Genomic DNA, 20,217 nt, shown 5'->3' with positions numbered 1-20,217 from the left:
GCAGGGCTGCCTACTAAACTATAGAACCAATGGGGACCTGTTCAGCCATCGCCGCCTGCAGGCTAGATCCAAGGTTGTCCCATCCTTGGTCATCGAACTACAGTACGCAGACGACGCTCAAGTCTGTGCACACTCAGAGGCGGAACTCCAAGCCATCGTCAACATCTTCACCGAGGTGTATGAAAGCATGGGCCTTACACTAAACATCCATAAGACAAAGGTCCTCCACCTGACCTAGTCACACAGCACTGCCCTCCGGTCATCAAAATCCACGGCGCGGCCTTGGACAAAGTGGACCATTTTCTATACCTTGGGAGCCTACTATCAAGCAAGGGCAGACATCGATGACGAGGTCCAACACCACCTTCAGTGTACCAGCGCAGCCTTTGGTCGCCTGAGAAAGAGTGTTTGAAGACCAGGACCTCAAATCTGGCACCAAGCTTATGGTCTGCAGGGCAGTAGTGAAACCCGCCCTCCTATATGGCTCAGAGACATGGACTAGATACAACAGCACTGGAGAAGTACCACCAGCACTGTGTCCGCAAGATCCTGCAAATCCACTGGGAAGATAAGACGCACCAATGTCAGTGTTCGCGCGCAGGCCAATATCCCCAGCATCGAAGCACTGATCACACTCTACCAGCTCCGTTGGGCAGGCCACATTTTCCGCATGCCCGGCACATGACTCCCTGAGCAAGCGCTCTACTCGGAACTTCTACATGGCAAACAGCAGGCGGTTAAGAAAGCAAATGGCATGTTGGCCTTCATAGCGAGGGGATTTGAGTACAGGGGCAGGGAGGTGTTGCTACAGTTGTACAAGGCCTTGGTGAGGCCACACCTGGAGTATTGTGTCCAGTTTTGGTCTCCTAACTTGAGGAAGGACATTCTTGCTATTGAGGGAGTGCAGCGAAGATTCACCAGACTGATTCCTGGGATGGTGGGACTGACCTATCAAGAAAGACTGGATCAACTGGGCTTGTATTCACTGGAGTTAAGAATAAGAGGGGACCTCATAGAAACGTTTAAAATTCTGACGTGTTTAGACAGGTTAGATGCAGGAAGAATGTTCCCAATGTTGGGGAAGTCCAGAACCAGGGGTCACAGTCTAAGGATAAGGGGTAAGCCATTTAGGACCGAGATGAGGAGAAACTTCTTCACCCATAGAGTGGTGAACCTGTGGAATTCTCTACCACAGAAAGTAGTTGAGGCCAATTCACTAAATATATTCAAAAGGGAGTTAGATGAAGTCCTTACTACTCGGGGGATCAAGGGGTATGGCAAGAAAGCAGGAAGGGGGTACTGAAGTTTCATGTTCAGCCATGAACTCATTGAATGGCAGTGCAGGCTAGAAGGGCTGAATGGCCTGCTCCTGCACCTATTTTCTATGTTTCTAATACCAGGTGGGCAGAGAAAACATTTCAAGGACACCCTCAAAGCCTCCTTGATAAAATGCAACATCCCCACCGGCATCTGGGAATCCCTGGCGAAGACCGCCCAAAGTGGAGAAAGAGCATCCAGGAGGGCGCTGAGCACCTTGAGTCTACTCGCTGAGAGCATGCAGAAATCTAGCAGAGACAGTGGAAGGAGCATGCGGCAAACCAGGCTCCCTACCCACCCTTTCCTTCGACCACTGTCGGCCCCAGCTGTTAGAGACTGTAATTCCCACATTGGACTGTACAGCCACTTGAGAACTCACTTTTAGAGTGGAAGCAAGTCTTCCTTAATTTCGAGGGACTGCCTATGATGTTTTGTCTCGGGAAGCATTTCAGAGAGAGAGCAGTGAATCTTATAAAGAATTTCACCGAAATTACAACACGTAAACAGGCCGTTTGGCGCAACTGGTGTATGCCTGTTAATGTTCCACATGAGCCTCCTCCCATCTTACTTCATCTAACCCTATCAGCATAACCTTCTATTCCTTTCTCCCTCATGTACTTATCGCGCTTCACCTTAAAAGCATCTATGATAGTTATCTCACCAACTCCTTGTGGTAGCAAGTTCCACATTCTAACCACTCTCAGGGTAAAGAAGTTTCTTTAAGGTCAGAAGAGTGGACAGATGGCAATTGCATTTCTGATGATTAAAAAGAAACATGACTAAGACACTAGCGTTGGGCGTAACATCTCAATACTCATTCATGAATATCCATGAGTGCTTCAAATTTTTTAGAATCATAGAATGGTTACAGCACAGGAGACCATTCAGTCCATCGAGCCTGTGCCGGCTCTCTGCAAGAGCACTGCAGCTAATCCCACTCCCCTGCCCATTCTCCGTAGCCCTGCAGATTTTTCTCCAGGTACTTGTCCAATTCCCTTTTGAAAGCCACGATTACATAGAAACATAGAAAATAGGTGCAGGAGGTCATTCAGCCCTTCTAGCCTGCACCGCCATTCAATATGATCATGGCTGATCATTCAACCTCAGTATCCCACCCCAGCCTTCTCGTCATACCCCCTGATCCCTTTAGCCGTAAGGGCCACATCTAACCCTCTTTTGAATATGTCCAACGAACTGGACTCAACAACTTTCTGAGGCAGAGAATTCCACAGGTTAACAACTCTGAGTAAAGAAGTTTCTCATCTCGGTCCTAAATGGCTTACCCCTTATCCTTAGACTGTGATCCCTGGTTCTGGACTTCCCCAACATCAGGAATTTTCTTCTTGCATCTAACCTGTCTAGTCCTGTCAGAATTTTATATGTTTCTATGAGATCCCCTCTCATCCTTCGAAACTCCAATGTATAAAGATCCACTTGATCCAGTGTTTCCTCATATGTCAATCCTGCCATCCGGGAATCAGTCTGGTGAACCTTCGCTGCACTCCCTCAATAGCAAGAACGTCCTTCCTCAGATTAGGAGACCAAAACTGAACACAATATTCCAGGTGAGGCCTCACCCAAGGCCTTGTACAACTGCAGTAAGACCTCCTTGCTCCTATACTCAAATCCCTTAGCTATGAAGGCCAACATGCCATTTGCCTTCTTTACTGCCCTGCTGTACCAGCATGCCAACTTTTAATGACTGATGTACCATGACACCAGGTCTCGTTGCACCTCCCCCTTTCCTAATCTGCCGCCATTCAGATAATACACTGCCTTCGTGTTTTTGCCACCAAAGTGGATAACCTCACATTTTGCCACAATATACTGCATCTGCCATGCATTTGCCCACTCACCTAACCTGTCCAAGTCACCCTGCAGCCTCTTAGCATCCTCCTCACAGCTCAAACCTCCACCCAGCTTAGTGTCATTTGCAAACTTGGAGATATTACACTCAATTCCTTCATCTAAATCATTGATGTATATTGTAAATAGCTGGGGTCCCAGCACTGAGCCCTGCGGCACCCCACTAGTCACTGCCTGCCATTCTGAAAAGGACCCGTTTATCCCGACTCTCTGCTTCCTGTCTGCCAACCAGTTCTCTATCCATGTCAATACATTACCCGCCAATACCATGTGCTTTAATTTTGCACACCAATCTCTTGTGTGGGACCTTGTCAAAAGCCTTTTGCAAGTCCAAATACACCACATCCACTGGTTCTCCCTTGTCCACTCTACTAGTTACATCCTCAAAAAATTCTCGAAGATTTGTCAAGCATGAGTTCCCTTTCATAAATCCATGCTGACTTGGACCGATCCTGTCACTGCTTTCCAAATGCGCTGCTATTTCATCTTTAATAATTGATTCCAACATTTTCCCCACATCTGATGTCAGGCTATAATTCCATGTTTTCGCTCTCCCTCCTTCTTAAAAAGTGGTGTTACATTAGCTACCCTCCAGTCCATAGAAACTGATCCAGAGTCGACAGACTGCTGGAAATTCATCACCAATGCATCCACTATTTCTAGGGCCACTTTCTTAAGTACTCTGGGATGCAGACCATCACGCCCTGGGGATTTATCGGCCTTCAATGCCATCAATTTCCGTAACACAATTTCCCACCTAAGGATTTCCTCCAGTTCCTCCTTTTCACTCGACCCTCGGTTCCCTAGTATTTCCAAAAGGTTATTTGTGTCTTCCTTCGAGAAGACTGAACCAAAGTATTTGTTCAATTGGTCTGCCATTTCTTTGTTCCCAATTATAAATTCACCTGATTCTGACTGCAAGGGACCTACGTTTGTCTTCACTAATCTTTTTCTTTTCACATATCTGTAGAAGCTTTTGCAGTCAGTTTTTATGTTCCCAGCAAGCTTCCTCGCATACTCTATTTTCCCCCTCCTAATTAAATCCTTTGTCCTCCTCTGCTGATTTATAAATTTCTCCCAGTCCTCATGTTTGCTGCTTTTTCTGGCCAATTTATATGCCTCCTCCTTGGATTTAACACTATCCTTAATTTCCCTCGTTAGCCACAGTTGAGCCACCTTCCCCGTTTTATTTTTACTCCACACCGGGATGTACAATTGTTGAAGTTCATCCATGTGATCTTTACATTTTTGCAATTCCCTATCCACCGTCAACCCTTTAAGTATCATTCACCAGTCTATTCTAGCCAATTCACGTCTCATACCATTGAAGTAACCTTTCCCACGTTCAGGACCCTAGTCTCTGAATTAACTGTGTTACTCTCCATCTTAATAAAGAATTCTACCATATTATGGTCACTTTTCCCCAAGGGGCCTCACACAACAAGATTGCTAATTAGTCCTTTCACATTACTCATCACCCAGTCTAGGCTGGCCAGCCCTCTATAGTTGGTTCCTCGACATATTGGTCTAGAAAACCATCCCCAATACATTCCAGGAAATTCTCCTCCACCGTATTGCTACCAGTTAGGTTAGCCCAATCAATATGTAGATTAAAGTCGCCCATGAAAACTGCTGTACCCTTATTGCATGCATCCCTAATTTCTTTTTTGATGCTGTCACCAACCACATTACTACTATTCGGTGGTCTGTATGAGAATCTGTATCAATGTAGCTACCAACTTTATATGTATTATCCGTACTAATTTCAAATGTATTAACTCTTTCTAAAATGGCCGCTCATGGTAATTACTGACTGTTCTCCCTTCGAGTGAAATCTGAATAATGAGAGACTTGCTTTTGTAAAACAACCTTGAAGAACCGTCTGATCATGGGAATGTAGCAACAGATGTAGGAGCTAAACTGTGGGAATGCCCAGAGAAGCAGAACTGTCTCTTCCTTGCCTGCAAAACAAAGATAAGCTGGAGATGACTTAATCTTTAGTCATGATTAGGGAATTGCTTGCTTTACTGTGTATATGACTGGTTTAGCTTGTATCTATGTCACGATAGTTGATGTGATAGGACAGGGGAACAGAAAAGGGGAGGTACCGATCAAGAACTGTATAACTGTAAAGGTTTGTAATGATTTTTTTGCTTGTTCTGGTGGATTCGACAGATTCATGAAGTCGGTGCCCCTTTATCAGAGCAAGACACTTCATCGATGAATAAAGTTAGTCTGAACTATACTTTAAAGTGTTCGAGTCAGTGTATTCGCTGAAACAGATTGAGGGAAAAGAATCCGTATCAACATGTACACCACTCCCATTAGCGTTTTCTGCCCTTTGGTATTCCGCAGCTCTACCCATACTGATTCCACATCATCCAAGCTAATGTCCTTCCTTACTATTGTGTTAATTTGCTCTTTAACCAGCAACGCCACGCCACCTCCCTTTCCTTTCTATCTACCCCTCCTGAACGTTGAATACTCCTGGATGTTGAGTTTCCAGCCTTGGTCACCCTGGAGCCATGTCTCCGTAATGCCAATTATATCATATTCGTTTATAGCTGCCTGCGCAGTTAATTAGTCCACCTTATTCCGAATACTGCTTGCATTGAGGCACAAAGCCTTCAAGTTTGTCTTTTTAACACACTTTGCCCATTCAGAATTTTGCTGGAATGTGGCCTTTTGATTTTTGCCTTGGGTTTCTCTGCCCTCCACTTTTACTTTTCTCCTTTCTATCTTTTGCTTCTGTCCCCATTCTACTTCCCTCTGTCTCCCTGCTGAGGTTCCCATCCCCCTGCCATATTAGTCAAATCATTAAGTTCTGCTGGCCTCCGATGTACCTACCTGCGGTGATTTCTTAACTCTCTACAAGAGTTTTCTGTGCGGCCACAAGTGGCTACATATGCTGGCCTGTTAGTTTGGAGTAACTATTAGCTGTCCAAAGTGACTTAAATGGGCAAAACGGGTGGAGGTGGCTGGTAACACCCCCTTTTGAAAAAAACTAAACTAAAACATCCTAACTAACTCACTTACACTGGCGCAAATTAAATGTGCAAAATGGGGATTTTTAAGATACTCCAGAAAAATCAAGTTGCTCAAAAATAAACGGAGCAACTCCTGGGTAATTTTGAGCCCAAGGTTACTGCCAATCTATTCTCATACTCTCTCTTTGCCCCTCTTATTTCCTTTTTCACTTCCTCTCTGAACTTTCTGTAATCAGCCTGGTTCTCACTTGTATTCTCAACCTGACATCTGTCATATGCCCCCCTTTTCTGCTTCATCTTTTGTCATATAGGGAGTTCTGGCTTTGGTTGCCCTATCTTTCCCCCTTGTGGGAATGTACCTCGACTGTACCTGAACCATCGCTTCTTTAACCATCTCCTTTTTGCTTATTTGTTGATAGAATGGAAATGTGCGAGTCAACATCTTTGCAAGCACTCCAAAGTCGTCAAAATACCTCTCGCAACAGCTGGACAAAAACCTAGACGCTGCAGTTAGATGTGCTGTGTCTGATAAATGCATGCATAATTCCAAAGTTTGGTGAAAGAGAAAGATCGCAGCTGGAAGGTGGCAGATATTTATTAAGTAAATATACATTTATCTGTGTTGTGCAAATGTGTGCAAGGTGGTTTCGACTAAAATTAATGCCCATGATTTTTTTTTAAAGCACCGTAGCCACTCCTGTGGGTTGTTAGCAATTTCTATTGAACAACACTGCTCAAGCCATTTTTTCTGCATGCACACTCTGGTACCAGGTCTAAGAGTCTTCTACTGGGCTACAGAAAACTGATATAACAGCAATAAGTGGTGGGCTCTCAGAATCTGCGGTAGAATATAAAAGGCACCTATTTACTACCAAAAGGATGTATAAACTAAAATTAGCACATATATCTGACATCCTGTTGTAACACAAAGAGATAGCAGTCTTTAGACTAACAAGCTTTGTACTTCCTTTATCAAGATCATAGCAGCAGGGGCTCTTCTAGTTTGTTCGTTTCCATTAGCAGGGCTGTGTCAAGGCAACGATCTTTATCATCATCTCCTGGGTCTCGGTGCAGCAGAGCAGGCTGGACAGGTTTACGAGGTGTGAACCTCTCTAATCAAAGAAGAGTGAAGGTGAATGATTGATCAAAAGTACTGGGAAGGTTGTAATTATCTCCAGTTCCTCATGGAAGGATTCAACAAAATATAAACGAGTTTTGAGAAAGCCATTACCTAATTAATACATGCTTTTAGGCTGATGTGAATCCAGAAAATTCCACTTTGATTTTGTAACCCACCCAGAGTACAAAATTCACTAGAAGTTGTCCCCAACACAACAATGGTTAGGAGAAGCCCTGCCTTCCCCCACTATGGCAGCATCCAAATAATCCTGAAACAATAGCTTGACTTCTGCAGTTTGGAATGGAAATCACAAGGGAATAAAAAAAAGTGCGCACTGTTTATGTTTTAGAAACAGAGGAACAGAAGTAGGCCATTTAGCCCTTCAAGTCTGTCCCGCCATTCAGCGAGATCATGGCTGATCTGTGACCTAACTCATCCCTTAATCCCTTTGGTTGACAAAAATCTATCAATCTCTGATTCAAAATTAACTGATCAAGCATCAATTCCTGTTTGTGGAAAAAGAGTTTCAAACTTCTACTACCCTTTACGTGTAGCGATGTTTCCTAACTTCACCCTTTACACTAAACTGGGTGGCAGTGTGAGCTGCGAGGAGGATGTCAAGAGGCTGCAGGGTGATTTGAACAGGTTAGGTGAGTGGGCAAATGCATGGCAGATGAAGTATAATGTGGATAAATGTGAGGTTATCCACTTTGGTGGCAAAAACACAAAGGCAGATTATCTGAATGGCAGCAGATTAGGAAAAGGGGAGGTGCAACGAGACCTGGGTGTCATGGTTCATCAGTCATTGAAAGTTGGCATGCAGGTGCAGCAGGCGGTGGAGAAGGCAAATGGCATGTTGGCCTTCATATCTAGGGGATTTGAGTATAGGAGCAGGGAGGTCTTACTGCAATTGTACAGGGCTTTGGTGAGGTCTCACCTGGAATATTGTGTTCAGTTTTGGTCTCCTAATCTGAGGAAGGACGTTCTTGCTATAGAGGGAGTGCAGCAAAGGTTCACCAGACTGATTCCAGAGATGGATGGACTGACATATGAGGAGAGACTGGATCAACTGGGTCTTTATTCACTGCAGTTTCGAAGGATGAGAGGGGATCTCATAGAAAAGTATAAGATTCTGACAGGACTGGACAGGTTAGATGCGGGAAGAATGTTCCCGATGTTGGGGAAGTCCAGAACCAGGGGACACAGTCTTAGGATAAGGGATAGGCCATTTAGGACTGAGATGAGGAGAAACTTCTTCACACAGAGAGTTGTTAACCTGTGGAATTCCCTACCGCAGAGAGTTGTTGATGCCAGTTCATTGGATATATTCAAGAGGGAGTTAGATATGTCCCTCACGGCTAAAGGGATCAAGAGGTATGGAGAGAAAGCAGGAAAGAGGTACTGAGGTGAATGATCAGCCATGATCTTATTGAATGGTGGTGCAGGCTCGAAGGGCCGAACTGCAACCCTAGTTTTTGTAATCTGTCTTCGTAATTTAAGCCTTGGAGTACAGGTATCTTTCTGGTAAATATACACTGCACTCCCTCCACGGCCAATATATCCTTCCTGCTGTATAGTGCTCAGAACTGCTCACAGTACTCTTTGCCTATATAGAGATTTTCTCTCCCAAGATGCTCATATGACCCCTGGTTATCCCCTTTTTATAAACAAAATATCTTGGTGACCCGTGAAGGAATCTCGTTGCTGTGTGGTAGATCAACTATATTCTCTCTGACTTTGGGCTGAGTAGTTAACACGACTGCACATATTTGCATGTCAGAAGCTCTGCCATCACATCAATACCAAGACCACTTTCCACTAGATGTCAGCCTTGGCTCAGTGGTAGCAGTCTCACCTCCATCAGAAGGTCAAGGGTCCAAGCCTCACTTGAGAGACTTGTGCAGTACTGAGGGAGTACTTCACTGTCAGAGGTGCTGTCTTCAATCGTATTTGCCCTCTCAGGTGAACTCAAAGATCCAAGGGTACTATTCAAAGAAGTGTAGTTGAGTTCTCGTTCTGGCCAATATTTAACCCTCAACCAACATCACAAACAAATTATCTGGTCATTATCTCTGTTGCTTGCGGGACCTTGCTGTGCACAAATCCCCAGCCGCATTTCCTTACAATAATGACTACACGTCAAAAGTACTCATTAGCTGTAAAGCGCTTTGGGCGTCCTGAGGTTGTGAAAGGCGCTATATAACTGCAAATCCTTTCCTTTCCTTTAAATTACTCAAAACTATCACAAACTATAATACAATCTTTACTACAGATATACCTCCAAGCCATCTGCAAAGCATACCAGTGACAGAAATCAATAATGCAGGAACTTTGCTATTATCTGCTGAGCAAATCAATTAGGTTAAAACAAAACATTTCTCTCTCTGCTATATCTATTCTGACCAATGTTAATGTGCATGTTGGACAGTATTAAGACATTACTAGCAGATTCCAGCTATCAGTCACTTGTATAATAAATACTGATAACTGACACCGGGACTGAAATAAACTCAAACTCAACATTTCCTGCATATAGCTTTAGAATAAATGGAAATGGCAGCACATAAGAAGCTCATTTGGCCCACTGTCCCTTCACTATTCACTGAGATATTACTACTCAAGGCATGTATATAGGTACCGCACGCTGTTTAATCAGGGACAGGCCAATTCAATCAGGATGCACTTTAAAAGAATTAAAACCGTTAAGGCTGCACAAAGCTTTATACTTCAGCTATACTGGCTTCAATGCTGTGAGTGAACGGAGGGATATTGATTTGGGTACGATGAATGAAAAATGGTGAAATTGTGCCTGAAATGGAACTCATGATCAGTGCATGCAATTTGCTCCAATACCCTTTTCGATTACGTTAACTGTACTTACTGCAATGAAGTGCATCCGCGCTCAAGTTTCTACCTAACATCTATATGCCTCTGCTTTGGTATCATCTTTTTTGGATGGGCAGCCAAGAGGTCTGTTTCCAGACTTCTGCCACTATCCACTTTGTATTTTTAGGAGACTCAATATCAACACCAAGCTCACCTGACTTCAACCACTTCTGCAGGAAGAACCACAGCCCCTGCCAAGTGAAGCATGGGAGAATGAAGGGATATAATCGTAGAATTTCACAGCTCAGATAGAGGCACAGTACAAAAGCCAGAAAGTTATACTAAACAGATATAAAACACTGGTTCGGCCCCAGGTAGAATACGGTGTCGAATTCTGGGCACCGCACTTTCGGAATGACAAGACGACTTCAGAGAGACTATAGAAGAGATTTACAAGAATGGTTCCAGGGATGAGGGATTACTGTTATGTGTATAAACTAGAGAAGCTGGGGTTGATCTCCTGGGAGCAGAGAAGGCCAAGAGATTTGATAGAGGTGTTTAAAATCATGAAGGGTAGGTTTAGATAGAGTATATAAAGAGAAACTGTTTCCAATGGTTGAAGGGTCAATGACCAGAGGGCACAGATTTAAGGCAACTGGCAACAGAACCAGGGACAACACGAGGAAATATTTTACCCAACAAGTGTTTAGGATTTGGAATGCACTGCCTGATAGGGTGGTGGATACAGATTCAATAATAGCCTTCAAATTGGAATTGGATAAATACTTGAAGGAAAACAAATTGCAGGGATATGGGGAAAGAGTGGGGGAGTGGGACTAACTGGATCGCTCTTCGAAATAGCCAGTACGGACTCAATAGGCCAATTTCCCTCATTCTGTTCTGTAGTATTCTAAGATGGAAGCTATTTGTCCCATATTGCCTCCACTGACTTTCAAAGAGCTGGCCCATTTAGTTCCATTCCCTTGCCCTTTCTCGATAACTGTTGAAATTTGTCTTCTTCAAATATTTATTCCATTTCTTTTTAAAAGCTATTTTGGATTCTGTTCCTACAACTGTTTTGGTAGGGCATTCCACACCCCAATTACCATCGAAAAAATTCTAACTTCTTTCCTTCTTTTGGTGTTCTTAATTCCACCTCTTATGTTAAATTGCTCTGAAACTAGCAGGTCTTTATAACCTTCATTTTCACTCAAGCACATTTGCTCAGTCTCAGAATGCTCCTTCTCACGTGAGATGATGCTGACCGTCTGGCATGTGAAGGACAGTAGCAGGAAAAGGTCATGTGTAGATTAATGTATCGGGTGTTAAAACCACTGATTTAATTTGCAGACATGGAGCCAGGCAGTTCTGCATAAATCAGAGATGCCACAAGCAGTAACACGACTTCAGACTTGACGTGTAGAGTTAGTTTGCAACAAGACCGTAGAGGCACTTGATGTGAAGGAAAATAATTTAAATATAAAATGCGTGGGGACAGAGCTAGTGGAGGTTGACGAGGACAGAATTGATGGACGAGCAGGACTTTGTTGGGGTTAGAGGAAACAGAAGCCTTTCTGAGCCACTCCTCGACTTGGATCTCCCCCACTAACCAGATGTAGATGTTGAGGTATGGTGGAATTGAATTAATCTACATCACAAAAAATCTCAGACAAAAAGCTGCAAACCTTCAATTAATGGGCAAAAAAAAAAAACATAAGTTATCTGTCTTTTCTGACTTGGTACCAGTAATCTTCTGAAAGGGAAATACCTGTACCCTTGCATTTTACTTTCCGGAGATTTGTTTCTCAACAGAGCAATGAATTTTGAGCAACTGTAATAGGTGAACGTGTATTTTATTGCTCTTTTGCTTTGAGTTCAGTTCCGAAAACACCCACCTCAAATACTCACATTGTATAGCCTGCAACAAGTGTATGTAATTACTAGGTACTCCATGTTTGACTGAAGAAGACATTTGCTCCAGATGACAGACTAGGTTTGAGTGAAATTCCTTTTAATCATGCAGGTCTCAAGGCTAGACCTCGTAGGGAATCACTCAACTGATGTAATTCGTGGGACTCAGATGAATGGGACTCTCAAATGAATAGCTCCATCAGAAGCAAGATCATAGTTACTTTTGGACGCGCATCAACATGGCTCAGATGGCAAATGCATTGCCCGACATGGTACTGAACTCTGCAGACAGGAAGATCTGATATTGAATTGATATTTGTTCAGTTAAGCAGCCTCAAATGGAGCAGTGATGGGATCATTTGATTGATTTATAGTGCGCTGTTCAGGCTCACACAAATGATAGCTACCGAGATCAGGTATTGCGAGTGCAGCCAGTATGGAACAGTCACCAGTATGAATCAACACCTCGACATATTTGAAGAATTCCCTCACATCAGCTGCAACTTTGTCTTTCACCACTATCTTGCCCCGAAGTTTATTCTATACATTCATCACATCCTTCCTAACATCAGCTGTAAATTTCCCTTTCATCAGTTTGAACCTTTCAAGGACAGAGAGAAAAGGCAGCGGTAAGGGGAAAGAAACAGAACCCATTATGGTCCATGATGCTGAATGTGTTGCCTAATGGATATGCACTTACCATCACCATGTGCTGTCCAAATGAAGTTAAGAATCAACATGATGTTCATTGTACCTGGTATCATTTGCATTATTGTTCCGTATGTCAAGCACTCAAATCCCAAAACTTATAGAAAAAACTCTACCGTGATGAGTTATGGATGATGGAATCATCAAATAACCATTCCTGTACTGGGGGAGGTGTAGCTGTGAACTGACAGTGAAACATGGCATCTTCCTTCTTATTCACAATCTCATCCTGAGGTCGGATCACAGGCTGTGGAAAACTGGCATCTGTAAAACACAGACATATAGAACTCAGATTACACTATGAAAAACAAAATAACTTGGTCATCTGTTCCTGTTTCATTTACCTGGACCACATGGAAAAAGACACATGACTTCTCCTCCTGAATCAAAACACCAACATGGAAACTTACCTGGTTGCAATAATTACAGATGGAAATACAGTCCAAATGAGAGCACAAAGCGAGTGTAGATGCACAAAGGGATTTAAGGATCCAAGTAGATAAGGCATTAAAATCTTGCACATAGTTGCAACCCAAAAAACTAATGGAATGCAGAATTTAATCCCGAGAAGTGCAGAATACAAACACTGGTCAGACCTCATTTGGAATAATGTGTTCAGTTTTAGGCTCCACAACTAAATAAATAAATATTGCTTTGAAGGGAGTCCAGTGATGATTCACAAGAATTATACCTGGGATGAAGTGACTGAACTATGAGGAAAAACTGGATAAAATAGGGTTGTGATCGATCAAGTGATGCTCTTAGAGACATTTAACACAATGAACGCTAATAGACAGGCAGATAGGGAAAGACTTTTCCCTCCAGTAAGTAAATCAAAACAGAAGTTATCCCGTTAAAAGCAATTCTAAATTAAAGTTCACACAGAGAAAGTGCCCAACACCACCACAGACACAATTAATTGGATGTTTATGAGTATGAAGGGTAATACACATGGATTTTTCTTCTTCCTGATGACAGACTGCTGCCCTACAGCTAGAGATTTCTTGTTCCCCTCCTTCAGTTATCCTCAACTTTCAAACTTCCCTCCCCCCCCCCCCCCCCCCAAGTCCAAGAAATCCATTTTTGAAGTTTTAAACAATTTAGAATTTTACGCATCCCGGTGCCATAAGGTCAGCAAAGGTACACAGGGGAGATAGAAGAGGGACTTAAGAACCTGGTTAGCAGAATTAGCCCTGGGATGAGACTTCAGGAGGATATGCTGATCTTGAAAGTTTGGACAACAGTAAGCCATTAGGGTTTTCAAATTAATCCCTTTGATACTGTAAACAAGACTTAAGTACAGCCCATTTGTCAGAACCACTGCCAGAATGTAATCCATGCTCGAAGCATGTCTTTCAAATATCAATCACATGTCAGTGAGGATAAGAGGAGCTGCAACAGATAATGATCTTGATGAATGTATGGAAGGAGGAAAGACCCTGAAAGCAGTCTGTAAGTTTCACCCTTGGTGCTCCCAGGAACATGATTACGCTCAGAAGCCACAACCATTTTATTTTCCAAGCACAATGCCACATCTAATTAAGTATAATTGCATTCAGTCCCAGGATTCCAATATATTACTTTCATCCTTTAACCTGGTCAGATTATGTGATTGTGAATTCATCTGCAGCAGAGGGGCCAATTAATTAATATCCATTTTATGCAGTAACTGGATACTGAGGATATGATAACATTTATTCCAGTTTACTTTAACAGAAGTTATTATTCGTGCCATACTGGGCTTCAATTTATACAGCAATACAAAAGCAAAATACTGCAGATGCTGGAAATCTGAAAAAACAGAAAATGCTGGAAATACTCAACAGGTCAGATCATTTACCTGAAACGTTAACGCGATTTCTCTCCACAGATACTGCCTGGCTTACTGCGTATTTCCAGCATTTTCTGTTATTTTAATTTGTACAGTATCGCCATATTACATAGTTTTTGTCTGACTGTCTTTATGCATATTGCCATGTCTATTTTTTTCCCAATTGTGTAAAGTACAACTACCTGAGGAAATATATTGCGTGCAAGGAACAATAGAACAATACCCATAAGACTTCAGTTTGAATTTCCTGCTCCAACCATAAGCTTGGCTAATTAATCACAGGGGGGCAATTACAACCAAGTCAAAGTGATCAAATTAACCAGCAAACTTCAGCATAAAAAAAGTCACGATCATTCAGAATATCTCCCTTGACCAAATAATTGCTAATAACTACTGCAGAACACAAGGAGCAAAATGGGATCAGAATAAACTCCACCCTCCTTGGCTAATCATTCTCAACTAAAAGTAAATTCAACACATCACCCCTACTAGCAATGTGTTTAAACTGGAGAGATAGACAGTTTCTTAACCGATAAAGGAATAAGGGATTATGGGGAGCGGGCAGGAAAGTGGACCAGAGTCCATGATCGGATCAGCCAAGATCGTATTAAATGGTGGAGCAGGCTTGAGGGGCTGCTCCTATTTCTTATGTTCTTACATTCAAAAAGATGCAATTTGAAAAGTCTGTGGTTGCAACTGGGATTCTAGGGCAGCCAAGTTGCCAATGCTTGGGTTATTTGCAGCTGGCAGCAAGCATTGAGTAAATCTGCTAGATATGCTGAGGTTTGGTTCTTACCCAATCTTCTTAATGTCTGACCATAGTAAGCCAGGCCATGTGCACTCAGCCGACTCATCTGGAACAGGCAACTATAGCACCCAACTAGACAATATAAATCAGCTTGTACGAACACGTACAGTTGGCGTTATTGTAAAAATGCACTTTCCAATTTAATCATTAAAATTGTTATGTTGTATCTATCTGTACCAGGTCTGAATTTGGTTTAAATTAGAGTTAAACGCACATTTAAACTTGGATTTCAAAGACTTAAAACACAGGAGTGAATCATAGAATAGCACAGCACAAAATGAAGCTATTTGGCCCACTGAATCTGTGCCAGCTCTTGAAAATTGTTGAAAAGGCTATTCCTTTGCGATGTGTCACAAAGTGCCAAAATGGAGATTTGCACCTATTGTTTGCACAGTGAATTCCCAATCTTCTTTCAGCTGGGGAAAGTAATGAATGGAGATAATCTCATTTGCACAACTGTTTGCACTCTGGAATCTATCCTTTTACAGTGCAGGATAGATTTCAAAGCACTAGTGCTCATAATGGAACTGTGAGTATACAAAACTGCAGTTATTAAAATGTCTTGATTGTGCCAAATTTCTGGTTGGATGACTTTTCATATCGGGGGCAGGGATGGTGGAATGATCTGTGCAGGTCATATATGCCTGTAAAAAGACTTGCATTTATATAGCGCCTTTCATGACCACCAGACATCCCAAAGCGCTTTACAGTCAATGAAGTGCTTTTTGAAGTGTAGTCACTGTTGTAATGTAGGATATGCGGCAGCCAGTTTACACACAGCAAAATCCCACAAGCAGCAATGTGATAATGACCAGAGAAGCTGTTGAGGCAATTGTAATAGCAATACCAATATATTGCTCACCTATATGGGCAGGCTAACTGTCCCGACGGTACTCCATGTCGCTTGGACGTACTGTGTACCTGGCAGTAGTGATATAATGTAAATGTAGTGTTCATGAATCATTACCCAATAGCAGTGCCAGAAAGTTGGGTGCATATTGGCTGGTGGGGAGGGGGAGGGGGATTTGTGAGGAGCAGGGAAAGAATCAAAGAGATGGGGGAAGAATCAGAAACTTTGCACAGAAGAAATTAGTAAAAACATACCTTTACCCAAGAATCTTTTACTGGGGTTGGATCCTTTTGGTAAGCGTGGGGAAGGTGGTGAGAAGGGAACTCAGTGCATAAAATAAATCTGGTTGTGTTCACGGCCATAAAGCTTGGAATTCAAGAAACAACTAGATAACTTTATCACATAAGATACCTCTGACAAGAGCCAGAATTCCACAGTAATCTAGCCTCATTACAATGCTAACTCTTGGATTACAAACTAAATCTGTGTTATGAATGAGATACAAGAAATACCGAATCTCAGTTGAAATCAATAAGGATGAATTATATGCCTTCACTGGTCACCAACTTACAAAATACCGAGGACCATGGCTACCTCCCGCTGGCTCAGGCCAAGATGCAGCTATTTACAGTGAACTGACCACATCTGATCCTCAAACTCTGCCTTACCCTATCTATCCGAGTCCAGCCTATCCAGATCGACTTTGTGGATGACATCAAATTGGGAGGTGTAGTTAATTTGGAAAAGCAGAATTCAATCAACCAGATTGAATGGTACTATGAACAGGAAATCATGTTTGACAAATTTGCTGGAGTCCTTTGAGGATGTAACGAGCAGGGTGGATAATGAGGAACCAGTGGATGTGGTGTATTTGGATTTCCAAAAGGCATGCAATAAGGTGCCACATAAAAGGTTACTGCACAAGATAAAACTTCATGGGGTTGGGAGTAATATGAATAAAGGATTGGCTAACTAACAGAAAACAGAGAGTCGGAATAAATGGGTCATTTTCCGGTTGGCAAACAGTAACAAGTGGGGTGCCGTAGGGATCGGTGCTGGGGCCTCAACTATTTACAATCTATATTAATGACTTGGATGAAAGGACCGAGTGTAATGTAGCCAAGTTTGCTGATGATACAAAGATTGTGAGGAGGACACAAAAAATCGGCAAAGGGATATAGGCAGGCTAAGTGAGTTGGCAAAGATTTGGCAGTAAAAATAGAAAAGCAAATTATAATTTAAATGGAGAAAAATTTCAAAGTGCTGCAGTAGAGGGACCTGGGGCCCTTGTGCATGAAACACAAGAAGTTAGTATGCAGGTACAGCAAGTAATCAGGAAGGCAAATGGAATGTTGTCCTTTATTGCAAGGGGGATAGAGTATAAAAGCAGAGAAGTCCTATTACAACTGTACAGGGTATTGGTGAGGTCACACCTACACTACTGCGTAGTTTTGGTCTCCGTATTTAAGGAAATATATACCTGCATTGGAGGCTGTTCAGAGAAAGTTCACTAGGTTGACTTAGGTTGGGCCCTTTACTCATTGGAGTTCAGAAGAATGAGAGGTGATCTGATCAAAACATACAAGGTCATGAGGGGGCTCGACAAGGTGGATGCAGGGAGGATATTTCCACTAATAGGGAAAACTAAAACTGGGAGGCCTAGTCTCAGAATAAGGGGCCGCCCGTTTAAAATGGAGATGAAGAGGAATTTCTTCTCTCATAGGGTTGTAAATCTATGGAATTCTCTGCCCCAGAGAGCTGTGGAGGCTGGGTCATTGAATATATTTAAGGCGGAGATCGACAAATTTTTGAAAAATAAGGGAATGAAGGGTTATGGGGAGCGGACAGGGAAGTGGAGCTGAGGCTGTGATCAGATCAGCCACGATCTTATTAAATGGCGGAGCAGGCTAGAGGGCCCAAATGGCCTACTCCTGCTACTATTTCTTCTGTTCTTGTGTGATACAAAAGGAAGAATACGACAAAATACAGGAAAACATTAATAAATTTGCAGACTGGGCATGTAATTGGCAAATTAATTTTAATAGATAGATGTGAGGTGGTGTATTTTGGTAAGAAGAATAAGGAGGCCACATACTGCTTTGATAATAAGATCTAACTGGGGTAGAAGAGAAAAGGGATTTCGGGATACAGGTACACAAATCACTAAAAGTAGCAACGCAGGTTAATAAAGCCATAAAAAAAGCAAACCAAGCACTAGGGTTCATTTCTAGAGGGATAGAATTGAAAAGCAGAGAAGTTATCTTAAATTGTATAGAACCTTGGTTAGATCACACTTGGAGGACTGTGCAGTTCTGGTCTCCATATTATAAAAAGGAGATATAGGCAGGCATTGGTGAAGATGCAAAAAAGATTTACAAGGATGATACCAGAACTAAGAGGATATTCCTATTAGGAACAGGTGAAAAGGCTGGGGCTCTTTTCTAGAAAAGAGAAAGCTGAGATATTGGGCCTGAATTTGCGGTCGGAGGTTTTGTGCAGGCGAATGCCTCCGAGCCGCAAGAAAAATATGAACCTACCTGATGGTCTCGGAGGTTCTGGGCCTCGATGCGTACAGGCCCATTGATCCCAGGGGTGCATGCGGTTCACAAGCGTCCCGGGATCATGTGGGCCAGGCCAACCAATCAAAAAGGGGTATTCTCATGATGCTTATGGGGATTCCATTTGCGTACGGAATCCCCATAAGCATGAATAGGAATCCCCTAAAAAACACAATTACACACCAGTTAAATAAAAATAAATGATATGTTCAAAATTAATTAAAATACAATTAAATTAAACATTTAAAACAAAAATGTTATTTTTTGCAAAATTAATGTAAATGTTTTAAAGGGGCCAAAAATAATCTTCAAATAATTTTGAAGTATTTTTAGGTTTAAATAATTTTTTAAAAAATTGAATGTTTAGTTAAACTCTTAACGCTGGTAAAAGGCGGCAGTACACCTGCTTTTACCAGGCAGAAGAGTTTCACGACCAAATCCCCCCCAACTCCCCCACCCCACCTCTTCCACCCCACTCTCTGCTTCCCCGCCCGCACGACCTGCTCAATCGCACCCCCTGTCCCCCATGATCCACTCTCCTCTCAATTCCCCCCTCCCCCAATCCACTCTCCTCTGCCCCCACCCACCGATCCACTCTCCTCTCGCCCTCCCCCACGATCCACTCTCCTCTTCCCCCCACCCCCATGATCCACTCTCCTCTTCCACCCCACCCTCCTCTCAATCCGCTCGCTCCCACTGCACCGATCCACTCCTCTTTCTCTCCCCCACCGATTCACTTCCTCGCTCACCCCCGCCCCCGATCCACTCTCCTCTCTTTCTCCCCCCCACCCCCACCGATCCACTTACCGAATCCCCTACTAACATCCTGGGGGTCACCATTGACCAGAAACTTAAATCGACCAGCCACATAAATACTGTGGCAACAAGAGCCAGTCAGAGGCTGGGTATTCTGCAGCGAGTGTCTCATCTCATGACTCCTCAAAGTGTGATGGAATACTCTCCACTTGCTTGGATGAGTGCAGCTCCAACAACACTCATGAAGCTCGACATCATCCAGGACAAAGAAATCCATCCAACACCTTCAACATTCGCTCCCTCCACCACTGGCGCACCATGGCTGCAGTGTGTACCATCTATAAAGGTGCGCTGCAGCAACTCGCCAAGGCTTCTTCGGCAGCACCTCCCAAACCTGCGACCTCGACCACCTAGAAGGACGAGAGCAGCAAGCACATGGGAACACCACCACCTCCAAGTCACACATCATCCTGATTTGGAAATAAATCGCCATTCCTTCATCGTCACTGTGTCAAAATCCTGGAACTCCCTCCTGAATAGCACTGAGAGAGTGCCATCACCACACAGGCTGCTGTGGTTCAAGGTGGCTCACCACCATCTTCTCGAGGGCAATTAGGGATGAGCAACAAATGCTGGCTTTGCCAGCGATGCCCACATCCCATCAACGAATAAAAAATCA

General features: G+C 43.0%; 1 protein-coding gene across 1 annotated transcript in view; it reads right to left on the bottom strand.

The window, feature by feature from the left end:
• Positions 1-20,217, bottom strand: part of LOC139267464 (inactive tyrosine-protein kinase 7-like) — a 408,288-nt gene that overhangs the window by 114,897 nt on the left and 273,174 nt on the right. Inside the window, exon 5 of the mRNA XM_070885824.1 lies at positions 12,852-12,999. Coding sequence (XP_070741925.1) covers positions 12,852-12,999 — 148 coding nt within the window. The remainder of the gene's footprint in view (positions 1-12,851; positions 13,000-20,217) is intronic.

This window comes from Pristiophorus japonicus, chromosome 7, assembly GCF_044704955.1.
Source record: "Pristiophorus japonicus isolate sPriJap1 chromosome 7, sPriJap1.hap1, whole genome shotgun sequence".
NCBI classification, from domain to species: domain Eukaryota; kingdom Metazoa; phylum Chordata; class Chondrichthyes; family Pristiophoridae; genus Pristiophorus; species Pristiophorus japonicus.
Note: the sequence above shows the minus strand (reverse complement) of the source record. Positions and strands in the feature narration are given on the sequence as shown.